General features: G+C 39.3%; 1 protein-coding gene across 1 annotated transcript in view; it reads right to left on the minus strand.

The window, feature by feature from the left end:
* The window catches only part of Thada (thyroid adenoma associated), a 321,327-nt gene that overhangs the window by 241,229 nt on the left and 64,567 nt on the right, over nt 1-15,531 (minus strand). Inside the window, 2 exon segments of the mRNA XM_013517530.1 lie at nt 652-765; nt 3,481-3,613. Of these exon segments, the coding sequence (XP_013372984.1) occupies nt 652-765; nt 3,481-3,613 (247 nt within the window).

Below are 15,531 nucleotides of genomic sequence, written 5' to 3' on the forward strand. Positions count from 1 at the left end.
AATACACACTGAATATAATGAACACTGAAATCAATTCCAGTTTAAGAAATTAAACATTACACACAATTTAAAATTAAATTGTGAAATATACTAGAAGTTAGATGTTATATCTAAAGACTTAACTACTGAGTCAAAAAGTCTACATCAACTCAAAGCACACATGAAATTCTAAAGTGAATGCATATTCATTTTCAAAATTTTAGATGCAATAGTAATATTATAAAATAACTTCTAACAGTTGCATGTTTTCACCAAAGTTTTAAAACAATTCATTTTATTTATTTATTGGTCTTTTTGAGACAGGGTCTCACTATGCAGTTCAGGCTGGACTTGAGCTCACTTTGTAGCCCAGGCTGGTCTCAAACTCGAAACGATCCTCCTGCATCAGCCTCCTGAGTGCTGGGATTACAGGCGTGCATCATCACGCCTGGCTAGTTCATTTTAATAGGTACTTATCAATTAAAGCAATGCTTTATTTTGTAGACAAAAGACCAAAAAAAAAAAAAATCCAAGGAAGTATTCATATAAAACCTCAAATGTCTGCCTATCTATGAGTTATATATCTTTTAACAGATACTTTTCAAAAATAATACATAGCAAAGATTTAAACCCAATGCCCTCCTAGCAAGTTTTGTGTATTTCCCTTATTACCTGGGGGACTGTGCTCTGTGAGTTATCTGTGGGCCCAGCCAAAAAGATTAACTCTTTCATTGTTATTTTCAACAAATCCATTTTGCCTTTCTTTGGTTCAGATGCCAACAATGCCTATGAAAAAACAACACAAAAATTAATGGGCTTTTATTTGACATGTACCTGTTTGTGGTTTCCTTGTATCAATTCTCAAACTTGAACCCTCCTAATTCAAAATTTCCTTTATAGAAGCACAGCTGGCAAGGCACCACGTTGCTTTGGATAAGTAGATGGGCCACCTCCCAATCACCTGCTTGTTAAGCATGCAAAGAGGCTGTACAGTGGCTCTCACTGACCACGCCTTATGCACCACAATTTGGTGGCAAGTTTCTGACAGAACTACGTAAGGCACTTTTGTTAACAAATTTAGCCAACACAAAAATTCCCTTTACTTAATTGTTTTGAGGCTTCTTATAGACTGATCAGTTACTTAATACGTCACAGAAGAGTCTACTCCTAGAAGACTAACTGAATGATATTTAAAACTCCACAGGACAAGAAGAAATACAGAATCCAAAGGGATCCCGTATTTGAAGTCTGAAGGAGTTGGTTATTGACTTTGTGATAAGCACTGCCGATATTTAATAAACGTTAAGTATGCGATATTAACCCACTTGAGGCAATAAAAAGGCACACAGTACTGACAGATGCAACCATGTGCACTTGGAAACATAATACTAAATGAAAGAAGCCAGACACAAAAGATTACATATTGCAAGACTCCATGTACACGAAATGTCCAGAAGGGAGATTAGCGGTTGCCTAGGGCTGGGGGGAGCAGAGGTGGAGGGGAAGGAGCAGTGACTGCTAATGGGCTTGTGGATTTTTCAAGTGATGTTCTATTCCAAAATTAGATTTTGCTAATGGTTGTACAACTCTGCAAATCCAGAAATCCTTGAATTATATGCTTTAAATACATGCATTATATCATAAGTGAATTATATCTCAACAAAGCTGTTAAAGAAAAATCACGTTAGCTACATTCTGATTTCCTTCTTTATATCTACTTTTCATGAGTACCACAGAAAGCTACTGGCTCCCCAGAGTGGAAGTTTTAAGTTACTCTGATTTCTGAAGCACTTATAAACCACAGAAGAGGAAAATATAAGGCACACACACAAAACAGGTTTAAAAGAAATTTCTCACAGTGGATTTATGCTCTTAAGACATATATATTATTGTTAAATACTGTTCCAAAAGTGTTATACCTGTCTACATGACAGTTTATAAACTAAGCAGGAAGAATTCTCCACAGCTAATACGAGAATACAACTTTATTGGTAAGTTATGCTGAGAGAAATAAATGGAACTTTCTTTGAACAGACTTCTCACATAATTTATGCTTTATTCTTCTCAAATAAATAAGAAAAGTTAAATTCAATGACCCATATATCTTCTGGGAACCATTGCTTTCTTCTTTAAAGGGCTGGGTAAAGTTAGTGAGTGCCAAGTGAGGCTGAGGTAAGAAAGTTCACCTGCTAATCCTTCTGCTAGCCACTATAACCAACAGCTAGTACAGCACTAGCCGAAAACCATCGGCAGGATAAACACATAGCAGACACATGCAGCGAGACCATGCTGTCACCTTCACATCTGTCCTCAGACAAATGACGTATAATACACCAGGTCAGAAAGAATTCCAAGCAGGAGAATGAACCTCACCGATCTAGAAAGGGTCAGATCAGGGAGGAGTTGATTTCCAAAGGTCACCAAAATTTAGGCAGCAGAACTAATCCACCTCTGTCAACAAGTTCTGCAACTGGTGCTCCACTGTCACCAAAAAATCATGAAGGGATTGGGAATTTGACAGAGGAATAAAAAAGAAAGGTAAAATATAGGAGTAATAACACAGAGACTTCATTTCTTTACACTGTTTTCATGATGCTCCTCCATTCTTGGATCTTCCCTTACTCCATATTAAACAAGGCCATTTGGGGTAGAGTCTGATTCAGTACTGTGAGGACATTGCTTTTTATTCTTTGGGATCATGAAGAGGTTAGTCTCATTTTTTACACTATGGAGATGAAACATCAATCGACAGGAACACCCTGGGTGTGCTGATCTGGACAACCTTCAAGGTGAAATTAGGAAGCAAGAAGCAAATAGTAGATGTAGCATGTTCTCAGTGGTATGCAGGGGTTGCACGCACATGTGCACACACACGTTCTCACAGGCAGACAGGTCAGAAGTCAGGCAACCGGGGCTCAAGTCCTCACAGCGCTCACTACCACTGGGCCTTTGGCAAGTCACACATCTTTTCTAAGCCCCAATTTCTTTCTCTATATACAGTAGTTTCTTTCTCTATGGTAAATATAACCGCCTGCCTTATAGGGTTTGGGGAAGGATTAAATGAGGTAATATGTGAAATTACTAATAAATGTGAGCTACTATTAAGATTATGGTAATTTTATGGAAGGATTCAAAACATACTGCTAATACTGGAGATGCCTGAGGATCTTAAAGTGAGAAGTAGACTTTTTTGTAATTTGGAGTGGAGGGCAGAGTGGAGGTCTGTACTTCCTGGGTGTGATCAATGAATGCACCACAATGATGTCTGCCTACTTAATACAGGCAGAAATCTCTACCTCCCTCCCCATTACAAGACTGCCCTCTTAAAAGGTTTGTTCCAAGAACAGATCTGTCACAGAACACTGTCCACATATTAAAACAAAGCCACAGATCCTACACGGAGTACTGAAAAGACAGAGACGGGCCTCATGTGACTTACTTGTACGTCAAGGTTAGAAGACACTACCAAAAGACAAACAGCTACAGCCGTGAGGTAAGTACCTGTATGTAGAAAGGGATCCCAGCACTGCGCCTTGTAGCACAGAGTTTGGATGAAGGGTCACTGCATTTAATTTCCTCCAAAACATTCCACAACCACTGTTCCGGCAGCTTTTGCAGATTCACATTAGGGCACCTAAAAGATACATATAAGTGAACATTCGGAATTATCAGGTATCACAAAATAGAAGTATAAGCTACTGATACACATTAACACTGATAAGATAAATACAGTATCTTTCCCTTGGGATAGGGAGGGTGGAACTAAAAAATGTCTCTTTATCCCTTTCACCGACTCTGTACTAGGCGTCTTAGAATTTAAAGCTATCAAAGGTCCCACTTCTTTCAGCTAGTATGTGCCAAGCATGTGCACTGGCTGCAAAGTAAGCTTTAATACATAGGCTTGCCTCCACACTCAGAATGTTCTAAAGAAGGTTAACCAAGTTCTCACAGATGTTCATACTATAAGAAGCAAGATTTCGCCAGGCAGGGTGGTGCAGCCGTCAGGAGGCTGAGGCAGGAGAACTGCAAGTTTGAGACCAGCCTGAGCAACTTAGTGAGACCCTGTCTTAATAAAATGAAATATGGCATTCTAGGAGAGTAAGGCAGGAGGATCGCAAGATTGAACTCAATCCAGACAACTTAGCAATACCCTGTCTCAAAACAAAAATTAGAAAAGGGCTGGGGATATAGCTCAGTGCAAAGGCACTGGGTTCAAATCTAGTACAAAAGAAAAAAAAGAAATTAATTAATTAAAAATAAAATAAGATGAAAAAAGGACTGAGGATACAGCTTAGCTCACTCTGGGTTCAATTCCCAGCATAGAAAAAAAGAAAGAAATTAAGACCTCCAACGAGAGAATATAACTTTATGGTATACTATAATAAATGTGCTATATGTATATAGATTGTATATCTTCAAAGTAAACACAGTTTAAATTATATTGTTTTAATTTATTATTTTAATCTCTATAAAAAATCAGAACTCCAAAACCTAGGGAGTATTAAGAATACAAGTTATCTTGGAGAAGGCAAAAATGTTTCAAAGTTATTTAAACATTAAGTCTGTGGCTCCCACTATATTACATTAAGTGTTATCCTAGAGTGCCTAAGAACAGCTAATTTTTTTCAATTTTTAAGTTTACACTGTACCAGATTATGTAATATTATCTGGAGAAATGGCATTCGCACTGGTAAGTAGACACAATTATCTTTGAAGGACAGTACTTGGATTTAACTGAAATTAATATCTGGAAATAAACTGATACAGACCAAAAGAAAAAAAAATATTTTTTTTAAATTGAGGAAGAGAGTCTGCAGAAAGACAACTGATTTACAATTTGTAGTGAGAATTAGATTTCTTAAAAATACATTTTGGATTTTTTTTCTTCATTCTATTTTTTTCTTTTTTGATACCAGGAATTGAACTCCGGACCTTGTGCTTGCCAAGCAGGCACTTATGCCACTGAGCTATATCCCTGGCCCCTTTTTCTTCATTCTAGTTTGGTGTCAAATCCAGAACTTCAGTTTCTGACTACATATTCCAAAAAACAACTCATCTTTAGGCATATGCTTCATACAGCTCTCTCTCTCTCTCTCCCTCTCGGCCTGTCTCTCACCCCTTAAGGGCAATTATGCTGGATATGGTGGCACATATCTACAGTACTCAGGAGGCTGATGCAGGAGGATCACCATGCGTTTGAGATCAGCGTTAGGTTACATAGTGAGCTGAAGGGTAGCCTGAACTATGTGTATATAGCAAGAGCCTGCCTTACAAAACCAGGGGTGGGGGGCACTTAAAAAGGTCTGACATGGATTTAAAGATTTTCAACAATAAAAACTATAATCAAATTTCCCTACTCCCAGCAGGGTCTGTGATTTTGAAGGTTTCCTTTCAGTATGGATTAAAGCCACCTCCTCACCCGTGCTTTTTCCCATCCAAGTCCCTTGACCACCAAAACCAGTTCTCAAATCTCCAAACCACTAAATTACACAAGAGTCAAAGCCATAACAACTAAATGCAACGTGTGAATCTGCCTTAGATCCTGACTTGAACAAACCAATTGTAAAAAGATGTGGCTGTGTACCAGTGCAAATTTACATACTTTCAAATATTAGCGGATACTAGGAATTATTTATAGGATGTGGCAATGACATCTGGGACATGGAAGAAAGTGTTCATGCTTTTACAGACACACACTCAAGTGTGTAGAAATAATAGTCACAATATAATACTTCAGCAAAGAACAATCCAAAGAGACAGGTGAAATAAGGGTCACAAAACTTTGGTAACTGTTGACTTCAGGTGACAAATTAAAGCAATGCATTCTATTATGCGCTCTATGTTTAAACATGTCTGTATACATAAACACATTTATATGTTTGAGATTTTTCATAACTAAAATAATCTTCCTACCTTTTTATATTTTTAAGGATTGAAGTTACTTCCAATCACTGCATTTCATATCATTTTTAAATTAAGATACATGCCTTATATTTCATAGAATAATTCATTATTAATACTATACAGAGTATAGTATTCCCAGTCCTCTTCACGGCCCTGGATGCTTATATTGTAATCCCATGGAAACATTACTGGAATTCTAGCAAGTTAATTCCAATCTACCACTTCCAGTGCAACTCATGATGAGAATAAAGACATTAAGGCATATTTGTAGTTATGGGGAGCCAAGGGGTCCTAAGTCCAGCCATGATGACGGCCATCTGGAAATGTCTCAATCCAAGGCCAAACCCAGGTTTTATTCATTCAGGAAGAAGGGAGTGGCCCGAGGATGAGTGACTGTGAGAACCGTAGGAAGCAGGTGAGTGCCCTGAGCTGTCCTAGGTCAGAGGCCTGAAATCACCTCTGCAAATGCAGAGAGAAGGAAAGAGGAAACTGCGTAACACAACTGAGGTAGAATGTGATGTTTTAGGGTTGGTGCTTCAGCTCTGATGTGTAATCCTTTATGCCCTGGAAGTCATAGCCTCTGATCTTGAAGCCTGATCCCAGCCAACAGCATGGAGCATGGCTCTCCATCCTACCTTGCCCCAGCTCACACGTTTTATTTGGAAGCTATGGGAGCCTGGGGAAACACTGTCCTGTCGTCTTTGCTTCAAAGGTGCCTACACATCAGCGCCTTTCCTGGACCAATATGCATTGCTTAAAGCCAACTGAAATGATAAGGAAAAGTCCTGGCCAGCTCTGCACACATCAATACTGGAAATAGGGTCAGGTTCGGCCAAAATGGAGACAACTGCTCCTCCTCCAAGGAGAGCTGCTCAGGTGGTCCTCTACAAATACTACCAAGCTTTATATAATCTTCACACAGTTTTTCAATCAAAATCTGAAACCCAAATTCCTTAAAGCAATTATCTAAGCACCAACGATACCGTTATAGATTAGATTACTGCCTTCTTTTGATCCTTCTTCACAGCCTCCCCACCACAAAAAGGTGTATTGGGGTTAATTTACTCCACAATAAATGGCAGGGCAAATAAAGAGAATTAAAGCTAGAGCCATTTTTGATGTTCTAAACACCTAGAAAAGAGCTGGAGTTACACAGAGATGGAGAAAGTAAAACTACATGATCTAATAGTATCTGTGAATGTCATTTACTTGTATTCCTACCATCACAGGACTTTAAAAATGATGCTACCGTGTAAGGTCAAGCCTTCTGTAGGTTTCACTATTTAGGAAAAATCTACGAGGAAAAAGGAACTGCAGGAGCTGAACGGTGCTTTTCTAGCTGCCTTGCTCCTCTCCAGTGCACTGAAATACGAGTAGACCAAACGCTAGCTCAGGGATGCTCCTTAACACCTAGGCCTGCCTGGACCAGCAGACAGACCTGGGATCAGAGCGGGCTACCTCACCACATACCACCCATCTGCTCATGAACTGACCATGGCTTTTGACTATTAACCAAATCTTGATCTAACTGGTCTTCTATCTTGATCAAATACCACCTGTTTCAAAAATCAACTGTGACCAGAATCCAACCCTCCTACTGAATATTAAGTCTAACCTTAACTTTTCTAAACTCCCTCACAGACCTTAGATTCTATACGGCTGTTCTTTACTGGTTCCCACACTAACAACCACACACATACACACGCAGACACACACATCTACCCTATATTCTCCACTAAGCATTTCGTTATAGTCTGTATTCATTCAAACTGATGAATTTAGCAGAGCTGCTAAATACTGCATTTTACAAGGGTGCTTCCCTTCCCCTTATACCAGTGGTGGCGAGCCTATGGCACATGAGTTATTTGTTTTTCTTTTAAGGCAAAATACATTGATGTATGAGTTTTTTTCCTAAATGAAAACTTCAGTCTTCAGGTTTAACTGCAGTGTTGGCACTTTGAGACAAATAAGTGGGTTTTGGGTTGCAGTCTGGGCACTCGTCTCTAAAAGGTTCACCATCGCTGCCCTATGCTTTGAATTTATCTACAGCGTAAGATGCCAAGGGGGTCGGGCCAGTGTGACGGAAGGGGTGGAATTTAAGCTGTACTTTAAAGGTCAGGTAGAATGGTGGAAGGCCCACACAGGTGGAGTTGAGGAAGTAGGAAAGGTGATGACTGGGCAAACAGCACTAGCCAAGGCCCTAGCGGCAATTCCGTGATTTAGATTCTTTGCTAACTTAACTGTAAACACTGAGCCAGGCCTATTTATTCCCTTGAGGATTGCACACTGAGGACCAAATACCTTTTCTTAATTTAGAGATTTTTAAAACAAAGGCTAGAAGAATGTTCTACAACATCAAGGCTGACAAACTGCCTTCAAAAGAGCCCTCTTCACCCACTGCCAAAGATCTATGAACCTCAGGAGCTCCAGGCACTAACTCCAACCATCTAGTTCAGACCTTGTTCTTCTACTCTGGAATTCCCCAGGATCAAACCATCTTTCTGCAGAATCCTGTAATTGTCTGGTTTCCAATTTGGACTTTGCCACTGGATCCTGTTTCTCTGATTTTCTTGCTTCTCAGAGCTGCATCTCTCCAAGGCCAGACCCTGCAACCCCTATAGCCATAAAAAATAATCTGGTCTCAAAGCAGAGCTTTCATCCTTTTCACTAAAGTGAAGCATACATTATGATATTTTAAACAAAACCCATTTATATGTTTCTAAAAGTTATCCCACTGGAAATATGTTTGCCTGCTATAAAGGAAAGAAAAGCATTTACTGAATACTTATTACATGTCAGGTCAACGCCAGGCAGTTACAACACCTCCTGCTTCTTGCTTTCCTTTCTATCAAAGGAGGGTCACTGGAGAAGATTAGCTGATTCTTGTAACATGTTTAATAAATTTTCAATACTCATTTTCTAAAAATACTATCTGTGACTGAGAAATGCAAGTTTAGAGAAAAGTTTCAATGGAACGTCGATAGTGATGGAACAGTTAGATGGCTTACATTTTGACAAGACACCCACTCCACACCTACACACAACATGTATTAATAATACCCAAAATATACAAACAAAAACCATAAAACCAGCTGAGCTGAAAAGCAAGATAATCATCTGAGTAAAACTGAACGGAAACACAAAGATGTGGTAGATTTAGAATCAGTACTGGTGGTCACAAAATTAGTTTCTATGGGGTAACTCACCTTTCTCCCAGGAAACGGAATTTCAGTGGCTTCTCTCATGGAAAGACACTGAAAAAGGGTCACTGCCAGAGTTACCTGGAGTTGCAGTTTAGGGAAAGTCATAAGCATGGGGAGACTCAGAACCAGGCTGACTACTAGTTCAATGACTAGGTCAATCATATCCCCTGTGGGGGGGGGAGGGGGAGAGGCGGGACCAAAATGCCACTATCTACTCTTGTTCCCCGGATAGAAGAATGACCAGAAAACTCCCAGTTATAGCCAGAGAATTCAACTTTACAACAGACAAATAAATTCTGTATCAAGATAATTTAGAGGTCAGGTGTGGTAGTGCACACCTACAATCCCAGCATGTGGGAGGCTGAGGCAAGAGGACTGCTGCAAGTTCAAATCCAGCCTGGACTACAAAGTAAGCTGATGGCCAGCCTGAAGTGCACAGTGAAACCCTGTCTCAAAAACACACACACACATACAAAAGATAATTTGAAAATCAATAATTTGGATATATCTTCTGGGAAAATACCCAGCAGGGGGATAGCTGGGTTGAATGGGACCTCTAGACCTTGTTTTCAGAGGAATCTCCAAACTGATTTCCACAGTGGTTTCACCAGTCTGCATTCCCACCAGCAGTGGAGAAGGGTTCCTATTTCTCCACAACCTCGCCAGCATTTGTTATTGGTTGATTTCTTAATGCTAGCCATTCTTACTGGGATAAGGTGGAATCTCAGTGTTGTTTTAATTTGCATTTCTCGAATGACTAATGATGTTGAACATTTTCTCATATATTTATTTGCCATTTGTATCTCCTTGTCTGAGAAGTGTGTATTCATCTCAGCTGCCCATTTTTGGATTGGGTCTTTGAATTTGGAGGGGCTGATATTTTTTAATTCTTTATATGTTCTAGATAGAAGCCCTCTGTCTGAGAGACAATCAGCTAAAATTTTTTCCAAGTTTGTGGGTTTTCTTTTTACTTTGCTGGTGATTTCTTTAGATGTGCAGAAACTTTTCAGTAGGATGAGATCCCAGTTGTTCATTCTTTCAAGTGTTTCACGTGCAATTTGGTTTTTGTTCATGAACTCTCTGCCTACCCCTATGTCTTCAAGGTTTTTACCTACCTTCTCTTCCAATAGCTTTAGTGTTTCTGGTTTAATATTGAGATCTGTGAACCATTTTGACTTGAGTTTGGTGCATGGTGATAGGCTTGGGTCTATTTTCAGCATCATATCACAGTGATGTATGTGCACCTATAGCAGCACAATTTGTAATTGCTAAAATGTGGAAGCAACCCAAATGTCCATCCACTGAGGATTGGATAAGAAAATTGTGGTACTTTTATATAATGGAATATTACTCAGCTGTAAAGAAAGATAAACTTGAGACTTTTATAGGTAAATGGTCACAACTAGAGATCATAATCATAAGTGAAATAAATCAAACATACATGTGCAAACATCGCATTGTTTCTCTAGTGTAAAGACTGAAAGAGTTAATTTAAACTAGGAGATATGATAGACATTGTAAATTGATAGGAAAGCACTCAAAGGTAAAGGATAACTGGGATATGGGAAAAGAGAAGGCAAAGAAGGAGAAAGTTTGTATGTATGTATATGCAGGATAGTTAACATGGCTGTTCTACTGTCTTGTGTTTCTTTGCTGAAAGAAACTGTCAGTGAGTCCTGGTTGATCAGCTTTGTACGTCTATATCTGTTTTCATGAGAAACCACTTTGAAGATATCAATATGTAATACAACAAGCATTGTTAATTCCCTACCACTCTGTAACTCTGTACTGTCTGTACTGTTCCTTTGCTACTTTGTAAAATGTTGACTGTTAATATTTTCCTCCTTTTATTTTTAAAATAAAAAAAAAATAATAATTAGGATATAAATTCACTCCATATGAAATCAATTTTATAGAGCTGCCTGACAAAGATCTTGAAATAACTATGTCTAGTATATTCAGGAAGTAAATGAAGGAGTAACTTCCAGTTCAGAAAAGCAAGAAATTATAAAAAATAAGCAGTACTAAAATGAGAACAGATACATACATAAAGATATTAGAAATATCATAAATAAAAGTATGCTTTCAAAACAAAAAACATATAAGATTAATTCTAGATAATTAGTGCCTTAAAAGGGATTTTTCTAGCTTACCCCAAATAGCAGACCCAATAATAAAAATATAAAACATGTACCTGTGTACTTATGTAAGTTAGAAAAAGGAGACCTGACCTTTTTCTGCTCCCCGACAGCCAGAGAGGCTATAAGCTCAAAAGCTGTTATGACCTCCCCGCTTCCTCGGGAGGGTAGCCCAGGGTTACCAGCTCCAGAGCCTTCCCGCTGTTGCTGAAGCTGCCTCAGCAGCACCCCTCTGGGCCGAGCTGGCTTCTGCAGCCCTGGCGGGTACACTCACTTGGCTGGAAGGTGCAGTGGCCTCCCTCACTTCAGGCCACTGCTGCTGCCTCTCTCTCAAGGACACAGGACTACACCTGAGAGGGCAAAGATCAAGGCAGATGGGGCCCACTGTTCTTAGTCCCCAAATCCCCAAACCACCATGAGCCACAATCAACACTACTGCCCCACCTGGAAATACCTTGCAAGCAAGGCTGTTAAAACTTCAGCCCCACCATTTAGACAGAAACAGAGTGGTCAATTAAACAGGTACTTCCCTAGTTCAGCCAAGCTACTGCCAAGACAACTGAGGCTGTACAGTGTCTACTCTGGGAGATATCTGCCTTGGCTGCAATAGGCTTAAGACACAGATCTATCCCCGATGACCGTCCTGCATCCACTCCAGATGACTACAACCAAAGCTCAGAACTGCTAACATCAAGAGACGCACTTTGCCAATGTGTGATTTCTATCCAAATTGAGCCAAAGAACCTCTATCAAACAGGTGACAACGGTTTGAGAATCCAACATAAATTTATTAAGAGTGACGGGAAACAGAATTATTCTCAAGTCAGAATTATTCAAAGAAATGATTTTTAAATTTTTCTGCTGTTGAAGCAAGTCACAAGGCTTCACATATATTTCAACCTATGCCAAATAAATAAATCCATGCCTGGACATAGCACAGTGAAACTGGAAATTAAAAAAATCATTAAAAACTACAGGGAACATAAATAAAAAGTAAGATGTCTACAAAGGCATACTAGTTATATCGAAGACAAGTTTATCACTGGCAATAATAAAGACATAATACAGTATTTTCACAGCACTGAAGGAAAGTTACTGTCAACCAGAAGTCTATACCTCATTAAATTACATTCAAAAGTGGAGGCAAGATAACTAATTTGAGATACACAGAGTATGACTGCCTCCTGGAGAGCCTCACTAACAGAAATTCCAAAACGGGAACTTACACAAAGTAAACTTGGAGTGGTCTCACTAGGATGTTCACTATAACTCTCAACTTGACATTTTCCAAACCAAATTACTGGTCTCCTATGGAGGACCACCATGACAGCTCTTCCTGAAAGAAGACCATTTGTCTCCATATTGGCTACACTTCACTCTAATTCCGTGTACTGCTATGTACGGAGCTGGCTAGGTTAATACAGCACCCCCTCATTGGCTTTAAGCAACGCAGACAGGTCTAGCGAGGCGCTCATGTGTAGCCTTTGAAGCGATGCGAAGGTCAAGGATGCCCCGCTTATAGCTCCCTACTACTACGTGCGAGCTAGGCCGAGAGACGCCGCGCTGTGGGCTGGGCCTGGGCCTGGGCCTGGAGAAAGAGTCTGACATTCCAGGGCATGAAGGCCAGACGTCAAAGCTGAGGCAACCTACCAAAAACACAAGGTACTTCCTCAAATCATGTTACGCACAGTCCTCCGGACAGAGGCTCCCTGCTACCCGAATCTGGCACTCTTTCTGCACATCTCTCTCTGCACACTGTAGAGGTGATTTCAGGCCTCCTACCCAGCCCAGCTCACAGAACTCACGTACTCCCCGCCACTTCCACAATCACTCAACCCCAAGCCACTCCCCTCTTCACCGATTAATAAAACCTGGTTCTGCCCTGGGTCGCAGCCTCTGTCCCAGTTGGCCATTGTTCTAACTAGACCTAGGACCCCCTTGCTACCCCACAAGTGCAGAGACATGTTTCTCTTTTTATTCTCAACACAGGTTGCACTGCAAGTGGTAGACTGGAATTTACTTATTAGAATTCCAATAACCTTTCCCTGGTATTACAAATACAAACTCCTGTGGCGCACAGCGAGGCCCAGAGCTGGCTCTCTGTAGTCTTCCTCAAAAACTAAATCTACCCACAGTCGTCCCCAATTTCATAAGAGATAACAAATTTATCTCTTCAGGGACTCAGGCCAAAAACTTTGGTGTCATTCTTTTTCTCAAATACCAAATCTAATGTGTCTGCATAAGCCGTGCGGTCTACTTTCAAATCACATGCAGATTCTGAACACCTTTTACTCTCTTCACTAGTCTCCAAGCCATTGCCAACTCTTTCTTTTATGATAACCTCCTAGCTGACCTTTAGGTTAATGTTACAGCATACTGTCAGCACAGCATTGACACAATTCTTTTAACAGGCCAGATCTTGTCACTCTTCTACTCACGAACCTCCTCCGACCCCACAGTCAGAGGACTAGCCAAAGTCCTTCCACAGTATCTATTACCCGTTATCTTGTATCCTCTACACCTCTTTCTTGCTCACAACACTCTAGTCCTACACGGTTTACCTGATGTTCCTTAAAGATCCTAAGCTTGTGACTCTCAAGACTTCTGCATCTGGTATTCTCTCTGCCTTGAATGAGCTTCCTCCAGATACTGACGCTGTGGCTGTACAAGATTCACTGAAAGAAGACCATTTGTCTTTCTAGGATGTTCAACTATTTCAGGCTGATTTTTTAAAATTAGGTAAAAACAGTGGGAAGGTTCTATATTTGTCCAACATTATATAGTGAATAGGCGGCACTCAGAGAATTAAAATGTAGACTGAACACTAAAGCTCTTGCTTAATAAAAAAAGCATGACTTCAAAATATCTACTCTAAATGTTCAGTTACACTTTGGTTTGATCTGGCTCCTGATAAAGATACTATCAACTTTCCCGTATTTGCCTCATGAAAACATGAATTTCATTTTCATGTTTTAAAAAAGGTCTACGAAGCATCTAGTAGCTACATTCTCTACTATGCCTTAAAAACAGAATATAATAACAATTCCAAGCAGCATATAATTCAGAAAGTATTTTCACATGGTTTTAGAACATGTTATCAGAACATACTGATTTTAAAAAGTTACCATCCTAATCATGTTTTACTCAAGTTCTTTTTTTAGACTGACTTCAACCTCTGAATAGTACCATCAGGGTGGGGTTAAACAAGTTCTAAATAAACTGGGTAATATGGATGACAAGCTACTTGGAGACTTTGAGTGTTTTTTAAAAACCACTCAATGGACAGCCTACTTATTACTGGAATGCAATAAACTGTCTAAGTCATTTTGGAGGTACTCCAACACCCCCAGGGAACTGGGAAATTTATTCTCACTAACAAACTGTTTTCTTATAGGAAATGAATGATTCATAGTGGCCTAAAAAAATTATCTCACCTGAAAACACAAAGCAACTAATTTAAACATGAAGTATATTTAAGGCTGATATATGAAGCAAAATTTCCAAAAATGTATCAAGATGCAATTGCCAGGAAATTAATCATGTGTAACTTTAAGTGAGTTAAGAGCAAAACTTCTGCCTATGCCTTTGTTTACAAAATACTAATTTACTTACAAAGCCGTTATCACTATAGGCTTTTAGTATAAGAAAGAAGGAAATCCTTCCCCTTCTCTATAAATGCAGACTTTCATTTTTAAGTTTAAGAACAACTGCCAATGAAAATTCATTCAAATGTTACTGCACTGAGAAAAGTAAATACCAATTTTAAAAAGATACATTTTTCACTCACCAACTATTAAAATAATTCTGAACAATGCTAAGAAAAGTCTTAAGACAAAACCAGAATTTGTCCTTACCTCTGCAACAAAGCAAAGGATGTCTTCAGTCAGGCTCAATATCACCAGTTATCATCAGCATTATCTGAGTGAAAGCACTATTAACTGCAGCAATAATTTCAACAAGAACGAACTCTTACACTGGCTATCCAAATAAGACATTTTAGATTTCTGAAATACTACATTCAAACTGATACATACGTAACCAAGAGAGGATACTGGAACCAGCTTAAACACAACAAAAGACATACAAATTATAATTTTTCCTACAGATGGAATCACAGAAAATTGAAAAACATTTACCTCTGTACTTGTTTTTTTAGAAAGAGTGACATTTTTAGACAAAGCAGACAATCTAAATAATATTAGAATCAGCTCCAAACCTATACCATACTAATTTTTCAGGCACAGTTTCACTTTTCTGAAATACTCAAGTCCAAAATTTTGTGAAGTGAAGTGTTACATGCCTGTAAC

Source organism: Chinchilla lanigera, unplaced genomic scaffold, assembly GCF_000276665.1.
Source record: "Chinchilla lanigera isolate Chin_1 unplaced genomic scaffold, ChiLan1.0 scaffold00040, whole genome shotgun sequence".
In the NCBI taxonomy this organism is placed as follows: domain Eukaryota; kingdom Metazoa; phylum Chordata; class Mammalia; order Rodentia; family Chinchillidae; genus Chinchilla; species Chinchilla lanigera.